Below are 15,219 nucleotides of genomic sequence, written 5' to 3'. Positions count from 1 at the left end.
AGATGCAACATGAAATGTCAAGTCCCCGTTTATTTGTTTTGCAACAATAGACTGCAATCAAGATAGAAAAGGCAACAAAAGAGAAACTCCGGATACTTTGGCGTAATGCAACCAGGCATGACTCGCCCATCGCGCCGCCTGGTGGAGAAGTCTACCACTACGCTATCCAGGGATCTGTGGTCGCTCTCCCCCTCCCCCACCCCACATTTTCGTTGCACTAAATCTGAGTTCAGCTAAAGTAATGAACCCTGGACTCAGAGAAGCTGTGGGGGTGGGGATGGAACAAGGATGGGCCGAGGCGGGGTCTCAGGTGCAGGTGACTTCCTGGGTGTCCTGGGGAAGTGCGTTGTTGAAGCTGTTCTCTCCAAATGGCGAGTAGGGGGGCACCTGGGGCGCTTCGATGATCAGCAGACCCTCGGGCGAAAGCGAGGCAAACACAGTCGCAGGGTCCACCTCTGCAGGGAGCCTAGGAGAAGCACAAGATTCTATTCACTTGTCCCTTTTAATACAGCTTAAACATCTTTATTCACTTGAAAGATGCTATTTGTGTGTGTGTAAGCCGGACTAAGCAATGAGCCCAGGGGCACTGTCCCTCCAAGCTGCACCCCCAGCCCTATTTTTTATTTTTTATTTTCAAACAGGGTCTCGCTTCGTTGCAGAGGGCCTCAACAAGCAGCTGAGACTGACCATGAACCTGTGATCCTCCTGTCTCAACCTCCCAAGTACTGGGATTTCAGGCATGCACCACCATGCCAGCTGAGGTTGGATTCTACCTCTGAGCTATACCTCCATCCTTGATTCTATGTTTTATTTTGAAACAGGGTCACTAAATCACTGAGAGTCTCACTAAGGTGCTGAGGCTGGCCTCGAACCTTGATCCTCCTGTCTCAGCCTCTCAAGTTCTGGGACTACAAGTGTCCATCACCACACCTGGCTCGGGTTAGGGTTCCTTCAAACAAACTTAAAATTGTAAAGGCATGTTAATGGCCTTATTGGGATACCATTGTTTATAAAAATAATAAAACTATGACTCTCTGAGCAGTTTTTTATGTGTCAGGTATCTTGCTGGAATCAACTCGTCTCATTTAGCTGTTAACAATAATCCAGTTAGGTAGGTTCTATTACTAACCCCGATTTCCAGTTAAGGAAATTGAGGTTCAGAGAGGAGGTGATCTGACGCACCAGTGGTCACACAGCTATTAGGTGGCAGACGGGAACTGGAATCCTGGGTTCCAGATTCAGAGTGGCCAACCATGATGGCTTCCTGCCTTTCCTGGCACCATACTTTGGAAGAAAGAACAACTGAGGGGAAACCAGGAGGTCGTCTCAGCCCTTTTTACCGGTCCAGGCTAGCTCTGCCTGGTGTAACAGCAGGGGCCTCGCTGAAGGAATCCAAATATGCCCTGAGCCAGGGCCGGACCTTTCCTGATGGGGGCCAGGGACTTTGTTTTTTGAGCTACACCCCCATCCCTATTTTATTTTTATTTTGAAACAGGGTCTCACTAGGTGGATGAGGGCCTCAGCACTTGCCGAGGCTGCCCTCAAACCTTTTGATCCTCCTGTCTCAGCTTCCTGAGCACTGGGATTACAGGTGTGGGCCGCCAGGCCTGGATTAAGTTGGAGACAGTCAAAACATGAGATGTGGGTATTTTAACCCAAGTTGTGATATCAATGAACCATCCAATACCAGAGCCCAAAAGGGTCTTCCTCCGTGTTCAGGGATGTGGTATCATTTTATACACGGAGAAACTGAGGCCCAGAGATGGGACTAGACTTGTCCGGGGTCCCTCACTAGGTGACCTGTGCACTGACCCCGCAGGGTGGAAAAGTTATTCCTCTCCACCTCTGTTAACCCTGCGCCTTTGCATCTAAGTGAAAGTCCCAGCTAAGCATCCAGAGGCTTCAGCAGCCTTTGCATCTACCCCCTGTGAATCCCCCCCACTTTTTTTTTTTTTTTTTGGTGGTACTGGGGTTCCTGGAAACCCTTCTACCTCCGGGCTACACTCCCAGACCTATTTTTACATTTTTTAAATTTGGAAACAGGGTCTCTTGAGCCAGCGCGGCTGGCTTCGAACTTGAGCGATCCTCCCGTCTCCGCCTCCCAAGCGCGGGGATTACAAGTGTGCGCCACCGCGCCCGGCTCATGAATTCCCCTTTTTAACCAGGAGCCGGCTGATCTATGGATGAGCCCCTGGGGCAGGTGACATCATGGAGCTGGGGTCTAAGCACACTTGCTCTTTTTTTGGACTTATCTCATGAATGCCACTTTCAGTGAACGTTTCATCAACAAGAGGTCAACTATTAAAAATGAGTTGATCTAAAGAGACAAAGTCTTTATATATATATATATATTTCTTTTTTTAATTTTAATTTTAATTTATTTATTTATTTATTTTTGGTGGTACTGGGGTTCCTGGAAGCCCTTCTACCTCCGGGCTACACTCCCAGACCTATTTTTACCTTTCTACCTCCGGGCTACACTCCCAGACCTATTTTTACATTTTTATTTGGAAACAGGGTCTCCTAAGCCAGCGCGCGCGGCTGGCTTCGAACCTGCGCGATCCTCCTGCCTCCGCCTCCCAAGCGCGGGGATGACAAGCGTGCGCCACCACGCCCGGCTTAAAGAGACAAAGTCTTAAGCAAATAACAGCATAAGTGTATAAGGCCAAAATAATTTAGCAAAAATGGCACGTGAAAGATTATATCACAAATGACTGTGATCCGGTCTCCTTTAATCAGGTAGGAAGGTCTTGGGCTTTGAAAACAGACACGCCCATGTTCAAATTCCACATCTGCTCTTTAAAAAAAAAAAAAACAGTTTTATTAAGTTATCATTGGCATATAACATTGCATATATGGTGTACAACTTGATGTTTTAATGTGTGTACACATTATGAAATCAAGTTAATTATCATATCCATAACCATGAATAGGTATCAGTGTGTGTGTGTGTGTGTGTGTGTGTGTGTGTGTGTGTGTGTGTGTGAAGTTTCAGATGCAGCCTTCTAGGAAATTTCAAACCTGCAATACGACATCGCTTACTGGTCACCACAAGAGATCCCCGGAACTTACTCCTCCCGCCCAGCTGAAATCTCAGACCCTCTGACCATCTCCCTGTTTCCCCCTTAACTCCGCCACCTTCCCCTCTCCCTTTTTGTGTCTGACTATTTTAGATCCCCCGGGAAAGTGAGATACTGCAGCTTTTCTCCATCTTTGTCCTGTTTATTACGTTTAGAGGGTGTCCTCACTACCGTCCACTTGGCTGCAGACGGCGGGACTTCCTTCCTTTTTGAAGACGGGATGATATGCCAGATCTCCTCTTTACTGAAAGAGCCCTCTCGAGGCCTATCACCCTCTGAGTTTCAGTTTCTTTAGCAGTTTCTTAACAATCCTATTCTATAGGTAGCTGCCGAGACTACTTCTTATCCAATCAAACACTACTGTGAGTCAGTCGTGGTAATGCAGCCTGCAATCCTAGTACTTGGAAGGCTGAGACAGGAGGATTGCAGGTTAGAGGACAGCCTCAGCAACTTAGACTCTCAGAAACGTAGGGAGACCCTATTTCCAAACAAAAATAAAAGGGCTGGGATTATAGCTCAGCGGTAGAATGCCCCTAGGTTTAAACTCCCAGAGCCAACATCACCAAAAAAAATAAATAAATTTGACATAATAATAATATATAGAGCTATCCCCTTATTCAATCAAAATGCAGCCTTCAGGATAAATTTCCTAGCCCAAAGCAAACAGCTGCAGCACCCTGCCTGGGAGGAAATCTCCAAGGACCCCGCCTGGTGGAAGAAACTCCTCTGTCCTCTGATGGCCGGAGTGTTTCCTGGAAGAGGCCACGAGGCCCCCTGAGACTGGCCCGGGCTTTTCCCATCTCATCCCAGCTCCTTGAGATCTCAGTCAGGGCAGAGCCTGGCGGTCCCAGGAGTCCCCAGCTGCTTTGCTGTGATTCTGGCCCTGGGGAACTTTTTAATATTAGTTCCCACAGACCAAGCACGGGGTCCACGGCCCGTGCTGAGTGCGTGCCCGCACGGTGCTGCCCCATCACGCCCGCATCTGTGAGCGTGTGCAGAGGGCAGGCTCGGTGCAGCTAGGCAGGTCGCTCAAGGTTACCCACCCACTTCATCCTGGAACCAGGTCTCCCTGCGCCCAGGTACAGCTGGGCCCTGGGGATGGACACCTGTCTTAGTGATGGAGGGCGGCCCTGGGGACTCTTAGTTTTGGACTGTGTGGGGTTTGGAGTTCCTGAGGACAGGGCCAGGGTTGACTGTGGGGGGCATTTGGGGGGCAGGTCCATGGCCCTCCACCAGCTGAAGTGCAGGCCGGCCTGGGGCAGCTCTGGCATCTCTGGGCAGTCAGAGGCTGCCCAGAGTACAGTTTTGCTCAGGGCTCCAGAGCTGGGAGAGGCGGAGAAATGGCCACCTTTTAAAGATGACGAATTCGCTGAGATCTTTCCTGCCCAGTGTGTGATTTGCCTCTGAGCCTTTGTTTGAACGTCTGGGAAGACCCGCTAGCCGCCAGCCGTTCTCTCCCTCCCCGGGGCAGTGTTTGACAGGGGAGAGGAATGCGGAATCCCAAAGCGGAAAGAAATCTCACGATGCGGCTGGTGCAATCTCTCCAGACACAGAGCATCTTTGCTAGTGTCGAGTTGGGATTTAATCACAAGAATAGTAATAAACCATTGACGACCGGGAGCCACCTCGTGAGGCGTCCTCACCCCTAGTGCAAACAGGCTAGAGTCTGTCTCCTCTCCCTGTATGCATGTCTGCTGCAGAAGCTAAATGTCAGGGTGGCTGGGAAAAGAACTTAGGGCCGGAAGTGCACAGAGCGGGCGTGGCTGATTGGAGAGAAGGCGCCTCGCAGGCAGCTCTCCAGGGCGCGGCCCTCACCAGCAGCTAAGAGACGGTGGTCTCCTCACGCGTATGGCCGCTCCGGGCCCAAGGGGGCTGCGGTCTGTTGGCTTACTGCTCTCACGGGCCCCCGGCTGGGCCTGGCCTGGTAACTTCCTTCCCAAAGCAGAACCGGCCCTTCCTCTGTCCCAGCCTCTGAGCCTCCAAACCCCTGCGTGGTCTGCGGCGACACAGGACACTGTCGCACTTGGTTCTTGTGGAAACTTTATGGAGGGTGCTCATTTTCCTGGCCACGGTGTCTCCAAACCACTCTAACTGGGGCATCTGGGAAGAGCCAGTCTGCCTGCCTGCTTGCTTCCTTCCTTCCTTCCTTCCTTCCTTCCTTCCTTCCTTCCTTTTCTGAGGCTAGCGATTGAACCCAGGAGCATTCCAACACTGAGCTACACCCCTCGCCCTTTTTAGCTTTTATTTGGAAACAGATCTCACTAAGTTGCTGAGATCCTCACTAAGTTGCAAAGGCTGGCCTCAAACCCGCAATCCTTCTGTCTCAGACTCCCAAGTACTGGGATCACAGGCACCCATCACCATGGAGATGGGGCTCCTCCCTCAGCTATGCCACGTGGGTGGGTGGGTGGCTGGGGGCGCCCACTCCTTATCACTGTGGTTGAGACTTTCTCTTACTCTCCAGCCCTCCGCTGTGGCACAGGCTTAATGCCCACCTCACGGGCAATGGGCAGATGAGAGCCTCCATCTCTGCCTTCCCCTCTGGGACCCTACTGCAGCTCTGCCGGGACATTTCCTCCCCTTTCAGTGAGAGAGTTCAATCCCCTGTCCCAGGGCATGTATCCCAAGAGCGATGTGCACGGGAGGAGCCCCCAGATTTGGGTCCCCCTCTCCCCACCGCACCCAAAACCCACGCTTCAAGGCAACTTACTGGATCTTCTTTGTGAAGTTCTTGGACACAATACCGCCTTCTTGCTGCTTCTCCTCGTGTTTACCTGAAAGGAAGCAGAAGGTCACGTGTCTGTGCGCCCATCCCGCAGGTGCTGGCCTCACTGTGGGGCTCCGGAAAGGGACGTCGACACTGGCTTTTTGACAATTAAATGTCGGTCTCAGGAAGTCACAGATACTGGGCCACGTGTCACCCCATCCCATCCATGTCTCCGTCCTAACTCCGCCATCTACCCTAAGCAGTGGGCAGAGCACTGGGGTGAACATCCTTTCCTGGCTCTCTGCCAGTCTGCGACTGGTCTCCCCTTGGTACCCAGGCGCAGAGCGAGGCCCTGGCCAGGCCCAAGGTCGCCCAGTGGGGCACAGCTGCCCTGGGCTTTGAATCCAGGCCAAGTTCCTGAGGCTTGGGCCCCTGTGACCTCAGAGTTCTGTCTGTTCCAGTTCTTGATTTGTTTTTTGGGCCACATGAGCTGTACCCAGTCTTCGAAGAACAGGCTGGAATTACGCTTGAATCTGTTTAACACACCCAGCCTCACCCAGGGGAATTCTCCTTAGAACCACAGATGTGAAATTCCACCAGCCCCATCTCCTACGGGGTAGGGAAAAGAGGAAGAGAAGGCAGGCGCGTAAACTGGATTTTATCCTGCAATTTATTTATCTATTTATTTATTTTGGTACTGGGGATTGAACCCCAGGGTATTCTACCTCTGAGCTATACCCTACCCATATTTTTTTTTAAATTTTGATAGTTTAACTATGTTGTCCAGCATGTTACTAAGTTGCTGAGGAGGCTGGCCACCAACCTGCAGTCCTCCAGTCTCAGCCTCCCAAGGTCTGGGGTTACAGGCATATGCCACCAAGGCCAGCTTATCTTGCAATTCATAGCAAATTCTGATCCTCTTGGCCCCTCCTCCTCCTCCTCCTCCTCCTCCTCCTCCTCCTCCTCCTCCTCCTCCTCCTCGTGTGTGTGTGTGTGTGTGTGTGTGTGTGTGTGTGTGTGTGTGATGGGGATTGAACCCAGGGGCATTCTACTTCTGAGATACACTCCCAGCCGTATCTTATTTTTTATTTGGAAACAGAGTCTCAGTAAGTTGCTGAACCTGCAATCCTCTTTCTTGTCTCAGCCTTGCAAGGACTGGAATTATAAGCCTGGGCCACCACAGCCAACATTTTTTTTTTTTTAAAGGGAGCTGGTGTCTCTGGTTTCTTCTTAAACAAACAGGATTAGCACACAGGGAAGCCACCTGTCACTTTTCCTCCTTGTTCGTGGGGCCACATTCCGTCGCCCACACAGGGAGGCCTTTCGGAGGGCTTCAGAATCCACACTGTATATAATGTTATAGGACATACTGTCTTTTACAGGCCAGATTTTTAAAAAAACCTGACAATTTATAGGTGATTGCATTATTAATTACTTTTGTATTATTAGTTATTCCTTTGTTAAGTTTTTTTTTCTAATTACAATGCATCCACATGCATGTTAGAACATATGAGCTGGGCGTGGTGCTGCACGCTTGTGATCCCAGGACTTGGGAGGCTGAGACAGGAGGATCGCAGGTTCGTGGCCAGCCTCAGCTACCTAGTGAGGCTCTCCACAACTTACTGAGACCTTGTTTCAAAATAAAGACTAAAAAGTAGGGCTGTGGGTGGAGCTAAAAAAATAGGGCTATGGGTGGAGCTCCTATGTAGAATTCCCCTGGGTTTCCATCCCCGGTAGCTAAATAAATAAAGAAAATAAAGAAAAAGATCAAAACTATCCATAGTACCATTATTCTGATGAAGCCACTAATAGCATTTTATGCTATTATTTATTTTTAAAGAATTATTTTTATTTTTATATGTTTCAGACTTTTCTGTTTCTTAAAAATGCATAAACAATATTTCATATAGATGCATATTACATATTTGATCAAATGGGGTCATTCTATGCATTAAACTCAAAATCCATTTTTGTGTCTTCCTGACACATCATAGTTATTTTCCTGTATTACCAAATATTCTGTAACAACATGTTTTTAACGGCAGCATTGCAGGACCATTAGCAGCTCAGTCGGCCAAGTCCCGACTCTGGGGCACTGAAAAGCTTTCCAACACCGAATGGAACCTCACACGTTGAGCTAGATCTTTGCACCAGGCCTGCCGGCTTGTGGAACTTCAATTCCAAGTTACAGCCTTTCTAAGGCTTGGCCCATATTGCTAAATGGTCCTCGGGAAGTCCGGTGCCCAGTTCTTCTCCCGCTAGCAAAGAGGAAGAGGCATTTTTACAGGAACTCAGTTTTATTTATTTATTTATTTTTATTTATTTATTTTTTTGGTGGTACTGGGGTTCCTGGAAGCCCTTCTACCTCCGGGCTACACTCCCAGACCTATTTTTACATTTTCATTTTTGGAAACAGGGTCTCCTAAGCCAGCGCGCGCGGCTGGCTTCGAACCTGCACGATCCTCCTGTCTCTGCCTCCCAAGCGCGGGGATTACAAGCGTGCGCCACCACGCCCGGCCAGGAACTCAGTTTTAAAACGGAGGCCCTGGCTGCCGGAACACGATGTGCCGTCATTCCAAGAGTGTATGGTCAGCTGCCAGCTCCGTGACAACCAAGTACCCGGCCTGGGCACGGGCCCGTGGGCAGAGGAGCTCTGTGTTCCCTGGTCCCTCACAAAGCCCGGGCCTCCGAGCCTCTGCCTGGGAACAGGCCAGGGCCTCTGACTCAGCCCTTTAGTGTGCTGGGGTCCTTCTGCGCCCTTGCTGGTCAGAGAATAAGAACTGACAATGACGACGACATGATGAGAAACTTCAGACACTCCTTGACTTAGTCATGATTAGATTGACTATTTCTCTGCTTTGCAGTCATCCTGATTTTTCATTTTCAGTACAGTGTTTAACAAATTATATGAGCTATCAAACATTTTGTTAGAGGAAGAGTGTGTGTGTGTGTGTGTGTGTGTGTGTGTGTGTGTGTTACTGTGAATTGAACCCAAAATAAAATAGGGTACCTGGGCTTCAGAATCAGTTATTTCCCAACCCTATTTTTTATTTATTTCTTTGTTTGTATGTTTATTTATTTATGGTGGTACTGGGGTTCCTGGAAACCCTTCTACCTCCGGGCTACACTCCCAGACCTATTTTATATTTTTTTATTTGGAAACAGGGTCTCTTAAGACAGAGATGTTATTTATTTATTTTTTAAATTGAAACAGGGTTTCTTTTTCTTTTCTTTTCTTTCTTTTTTTTTTTTTTTTTTTTTTTTGGTGGTACTAGGGTTCCTGGAAGCCCTTCTACTCTGGGCTACGCTCCCAGACCTATTTTTATACTTTTTTTATTTGGAAACAAGGTCTCTTTAAGCCAGCGCGGCTGGCTTCGAACCTGTGCGATCCTCCTGTCTCCGCCTCCCAAGCGCGGGGATTACAAGCGTGCGCCACCGCGCCCGGCGAAACAGGGTTTCATTAAATTGCTAAGGCTGGCCTCAAACCTACTGATTCTCCTGTTTCAGGCTCCCAAATACTAGTATTACCAGCGTGCACCACCCATTATACTATTTTAGGATAAAATTTGTGTTAGGCTTTGTGTTAGATGATTTTGCCAAACTGTAGGCCATGGTAATATTCTTAGTATGTCTTAGGTAGAGTAGGCCCAGCTGTAATGTTCAGTGGGTCAAGCATATTAAATATATATATTTACTTCTGATATGTTCAATTGAATGCATGGGGATGTAATTCCTAATTCCATCATAAATTAAAGAACAACTGTACAGTGTGGGTGTCAGCCCCTGTTTGTTTGTTTATTTATTTATTTATTTATTTATTTGGAAACAGGGTCTCTTAAGGCAGCGAGGCTGGCTTCGAACCTGCGCGATCCTCCTGTCTCCACCTCCCAAGCGCGGGGATTACAAGCGTGCGCCACCACGCCCGGCTTCCTGTTCTTTTTCTTTGTAAATTTGTGGTACTGGAGTTGGAACCCAGGGTCTTTCTAACTCCAGGCTGTACACCCAGCCTTCTTTTATTTTTATTTGGAAACGGGGTCTCACTAAGAGCTGCAGCAGACTTCGAACCCGCACGCCCTCCGTCTCAGCCTCCTGAGTACTGGGATCACAGGCGTGCACCATCATACTGGGCTGCTGTCAGCCCCTGTTCTAAGGGCCTTCCCTATATCACCTCTAATTTTTGCAACAACCTAAGAATGCAGGTATTTTTATTATTACCATTTTGTAGGTAGGAAAACTGCAGCCCAGAGAGGCACAGTGGTGTGCCCGAGGTCACACAGCCTGGAAGCTCGGGAGCGATCGTTCAGGAACACAGGTCCCAGAGCCCCAGGGTTTGGACGTGAACCTTGCCTAACACATCTTTGTGCTTCCCCAGTCCTACTTTATTCTCCTCTGAAAGGGGAGTGTCAACTCCAGCCTCCCTGGATTAATTTGCAGAAGAACAAGAGTGAGTCAGAGTTGTTGTGAAAATTGTAAACGGCGGCGTGCAGGCCAAGGCTTGGGGTGACTTTTATGATCAGGGAGAGGTCTGCTCCTGGGAAACTGAATGTTCCTGCCCTCCTCTGAAAATGGAACACGAGGTGGCGGGGGCCTCCGAGCAGGAAGGGCTCTGAGAGTTCCAAACTGGGGGCCTGGGGAGGGAGATAATCTACTCAAAAGACAAGGCTCAACTTCAAGCTTAATTTGCATACTTTAATTATTTATTTGGGCATCTAACGAACTGAGATTTTTAGTTTTTGTACTTTGCTTTCCTGTCGACATTTTGGACGGTGCAAACACTTTATGTTTGTAAACAGAAAAAAATAATGGTTATTGTGACGGTGAGGTGTAGCCGTGGGTTCCGTTTGCAAATTTCAACCAGGCATGGTCGTGCGCACCTGTGATCCCACTGTGTGGGAGGCTGGGACCTGAGGAGTGCAGGTTTGAGGACAGCCTCAGCCACTTAGCAAGGTCCTGCTTCAAAATAAAAAGAAACAAGGGGGGGGGAGTGGCTTGGAGGTAGAACACCTCTAAGTTCAATCCTCAATACTAGGTGAAAAAATAAAATAAAAAATAAGCCGGGCATGGTGGCGCATGTTTGTAATCCCAGCATTCAGGAGGCTGAGACCTGGAGGATCGCGGTTCGCGGACAGCCTCAGCTACTTAGTGTGGCCCTCTGCAAATCAGTGAGACCCGGTTTTAAAATAAAGAATAAAAAATAGGGCAGGGGGTGGAGCTCAGAGGTCAAATGCCCCTGGGTTCCATCCCCAGACCCGCAAAAAATAAATAAATAAATAAGAAATAAGAAATAAGAAGAAAGCGCTCATCTGAGGTCCAGGGAGAGCAGAGGTCCCAAAAGCTGCCCTCGGCTCAGAGAGATATGGGTGCCAGGCAGGAACGACACTCCTGGGAAAGCGATTTTCCCTGCTAAAGAAGTAAGGCACTGCTCCCAGGGAGGGCAGGGGCCTGGGATTAGGCAGAAGGCAGGACTCAGCCCTGGGGCTTTCCAGTCCCTTCCTTAGCCAGGGTCTGGCCCAGTGGCCCATAAAGGGAACATTTCTTGGCCGGTGGCTACAGAGCAGGGGTGAGGGAATGTGAGACAGGATAATCCAGCATTTCCAAATGCCTGGAACAAGGCATCCACGCAGTTAGACAATATGGAGCCGCCTCCCTCCCGGAGAGTCACAAAGCAAAGGCTTTGCTAAGTCCTGCAGCGAGGAGACCGTTCATGATTCTGTGTCTGGCATCTTCTAAATTGCCCCCATGTCTCAGTAACACACACACACACACACACACACACACACACACACACACACGAATCGTGGCGCATGCTTGTCATCCCAGTACTTGGGAGGCTGAGGCAGGAAGATCACAGGTTCGAGGACAGCCTCAGCAAATAGTGAGACTCTCATCAACCTAGAGAGACCCTGTTTCAAAATAAAAATAAAAAGGGCTGGTATAGCTTGGAGGTAGAATGCCCTTGGGTTCAATCCCCAGTACCACAAAAAATAAAAAAAAATAAAATGACAAATCACCTTCCGAGGAGGGTGACGTGGAAAGCCCTCCAGGCTGGACAGAGGGTCTCCTGGGAGAGCCATAGGGTGTGGGAGATCTGGAAACTTCTAGGATTAAACGCAACTGAAACAACAGGGGGCGTGGCCATAATAGCCACCCGTGTATGCAAGCCTACTGTTAGCTCCACTTAGAAACACTCGTATGCATTAGCATACGTCACCTGCATACATTAAATCTTCCCTGCAGCCCAGCAGGAGAGGCGTAGTTCACCCTGCCGCTGGGGAAACTGAGCCTCAGCATGGCGCACAGACTCTTTTATCCGCATGCATCCAGCTAATGAACAGCCGTGTTGGGATCGCATCCAGGTCTCAAGAGCACCTATCATCCGTTATTTATGAGGACTTCCTCGGTGCCTCAGACGCCTGCTGTTACAACGGCAACAACACACCTCCCCGGCGACCCAGGCCCAGGGGCTGGCACACCGGACGCCCATCCTATTTAACACGACGTCTGCATGGTGTAGCCGTTTAAACCCCGATTTCCAGATAAGGGCAGAGACGCACAGGAAAGTTCAGGAATGTGCCCATGTGCTGACGAGCGCCAGAGCCTGTTCTGCAAATAGCAGCGGCTCCCTGGCCAACGCCCCAGCAGCGCGTGGCCCCAGCGTCTCGGCCCCCACGCCCGCCCGCGGGAGCCTTGATGTTTATAGCTCTGGCCTGAGCCGCTTTGAAACACCCGGATGGCTGCCGGGACCTGTCCCTGCCTGGCTCCTGTTTGCAATGGCTTTTATTGATTTTCTGGCTGACAGGCCTCTGCCAGGAACACATTCTTTTTAATGGAGCCTTAATTGTGAGAGAAACAGAAGAAAGCTTTCCTGCTGCCCAGATCAACAGGGGCTCAGCATCCTTCCAGTCTCCGGCCTCTCCCCAGGCCCTAGCCCAAGCCCTGGGCTGGCCACAAACAAGCCTAGACTTCTCAGGCCCTGCTGCTGAGTCACGGCCTGGGCCTCAGCCTCCTCTGCTGTAAAATGGGCCTAGACATTCCTGCTACTCGGGGCTAGAGTCAGGATCATTTGGGGGAAGGAACATAAGAGGTTTTTGTTTTTTTGTTTTTTCATTTTTTAAAAAAACTGGAAGATTGAACCGAGGGGCATTCTACCTTCGAGTTACAACCCCAGCCTGTTTTATTTTATTTTTTTATTTTTAAACAAGTTCCCACTAAGTTGCTGAGGCTGGCCTCTAACCTTTGATCCCCCTATCTCAGCCTCCCAAGCACTGGGATTACAAATGTGTGCCACCACGCATAGTTGGAATATAAGAATTTGGCCCACAACCTGGGCTTAATAAGCCATCAGTTCTCTTCTGGTTTCTCGCTTCCCAGGCAACTTGGGTTTAAAGCATTGGTAGCCTAGGGCAAGTTACTTTAATATTTCCATGCCTACATTTCCTAATGGGTAAAAAGAAGAGACAGACAGGACTGGACGCACCTTCTCTGGTGTGGCATGTTACTGGTGCAGAGCTTGGCCTGCTCCTGGCAGACGGTGAGCATTGGATCAAGGTTACCCATTAGTCCCAACATTACTCTGAAGCCCGGTCTCCTCGTGTGGGAGAAGGAGTGGTGTCTCGCTTGAAACCCAGGCAGGTTATTAATATTATGTTGCCCAGCAGGAAACGGGCCCTTCTAGACCCTGCGTGGCCATGCCAGAGTGCCGAAACCCTACTTCTTTGCTTTTGATTTCTCCTACATCTGTTCAAACAAGTCTTTATATTAGACTGTCGCTGTGAAAATATCTGACCTGGTTTCTATCTACTCCCCAGCCTGTAGCCAGATTGACATGGCACCCGGAGGCCCCCGAGCATCCAGGCCACATCCAAACCCCCCCTGGGAGGGCAGAGGAGAACTGTTCCAGGAAGATAACATTGTGGGCCGCATTCCCGGGCCCTGAGGTCACCTGTGTTATCCTGTCACCGCCTCCCCGCTGAGGAAGCGTCCTGTCATGTCATTCCCATGGCTGAGGCCTGCACCCCACCACACCCCTGCGCCCCCAACTCACCAGACACCTCCACGTAGCCGTCCTTGGTCTTCACCATCAGCTCCTCTGGTTTGAAGCTGTGTACATTGACACACACTTTCCAGGGCTCCCCGGGGAAGGGTGGGGGGCTCCTGCCCTCCGCAGGTACCCCAAACCTGGCTGTGGCGGTGGGCCCTCGGGGCACCATGCCCGGCCTCAGGGTCCCGGGCCAGGCGGAGGAGAGTCGAGGCAGAGCCCAGTCAGGCCACGGGGCCGTCAGATCGTCTGGGAAGGGGTCCATGCCAAAGCCATCGTCCAGCAGGCGGGAGGAGAGGGGGGAGTCACGGAAGGGGTCTCGGCGCAGGCGGCTCGGGTAGTGGCAGGAGAAAGGACTCTGGCCATCCGCCATGACGACGGCTGAGCACGGTGGGGAAACTGAGGCTCAGAGACTGGGGGCCACCTGCCCAAGGTCACACAGCAGGGTGGCGGGGGTGGGATGGCGCTCGGCACTTAGTCTTCAGCTCCAGAAAAGGCTGATCTTGCCTTAGGGCGCAGCAGAACCACTCACTGCCAGGAACAGGGGTGCTCACCAGGCTGGGGTCCCGGCCCCCACAGGTGACGGTCTGGCTGCTCCAGCAGAATCCCAGAGGGCCTGTCTCTGCACGGAGACGGCGAGCCTCCGTCCTCCCAGGCTGCCCAGGCTCCCAGCCAGAGCCTCTGAGATGGAGACCGGAGCCAGGAGCTTAATAAACCCCGGGGACGCGCGCCTAGAAACTTCTTCTGGCTTCTTTGGGGCTGGAAGCCTTTTATTTATTTGCTGCTGGGGGCTGGAGGCGGGGTTTGCAAGCTCCTCTTGTCACAGGGGTATTCGGAGGTGATGAACCAGCCCCAGAGAATCTGCAGAGGGAACAGCTGGGCGGGGGCTGGGGGATGGGGTGGGGTGGTTCGGCCACCCAGCCGGACAGCTCCTCCCCCAGCGCGGCTCGGCTCCGCCCTCGCGGGCTCAGAGCCTTCTCCCCAAGCAGGGCACTAAAGCCCGGCTATTAATAACCCGTGCCTGGCCAGGCGCACAGGTCACACTGCAAATACCTTCCCAGAGCGGGCTGCAGCCTGCCTACCACCACCCCTCCACCCCGGGGGACGCGCAGCCAGGGAGCGAGAGAGCCAGGGCCCACCTGGTGGATTTGGAGTCAGAGGGTCCTAGGTTGGAATCTGCACTTAGAACCCGGGTTAGGGGTCTGAAAGCCTCAAGGTCCTCTGAGTACAATGACAATAATAGCAATAATAAAGTATAACTTTCATGTTACACTTTAACAGTTAAGCGGGGCCAGGCAGGCTTTGTAGGATGGGGGGTAGGGGAGGGGGTCATGTCAGGTGTGATGACCACTTTCTGTGGGGGGCCAGAGGAGGATCTGCTTAGCTCCCAGCAG

At 50.8% G+C, this 15,219-nt stretch overlaps 1 protein-coding gene across 1 annotated transcript; it reads right to left on the bottom strand.

Annotated features, from left to right (window-relative positions):
* Nucleotides 1-306: 306 nt before the first annotated feature.
* On the bottom strand, nt 307-14,198 carry HSPB8 (heat shock protein family B (small) member 8; the record flags this gene model as incomplete). The annotated part of the gene is made up of 3 exons (XM_080717308.1): nt 307-466; nt 5,791-5,854; nt 13,832-14,198. 3 exons carry the CDS (start codon nt 14,196-14,198, stop codon nt 307-309), a joined length of 591 nt encoding a protein of 196 aa, XP_080573434.1.
* Between the last annotated feature and the right edge of the window lie 1,021 nt (nt 14,199-15,219).

The sequence above is a fragment of the Muscardinus avellanarius genome (assembly GCF_963383645.1).
Source record: "Muscardinus avellanarius genome assembly, chromosome: 21".
NCBI classification, from domain to species: domain Eukaryota; kingdom Metazoa; phylum Chordata; class Mammalia; order Rodentia; family Gliridae; genus Muscardinus; species Muscardinus avellanarius.
The sequence above is the reverse complement of the archived record's forward strand: the minus strand, read 5'-3'. Positions and strand labels throughout refer to the sequence as shown.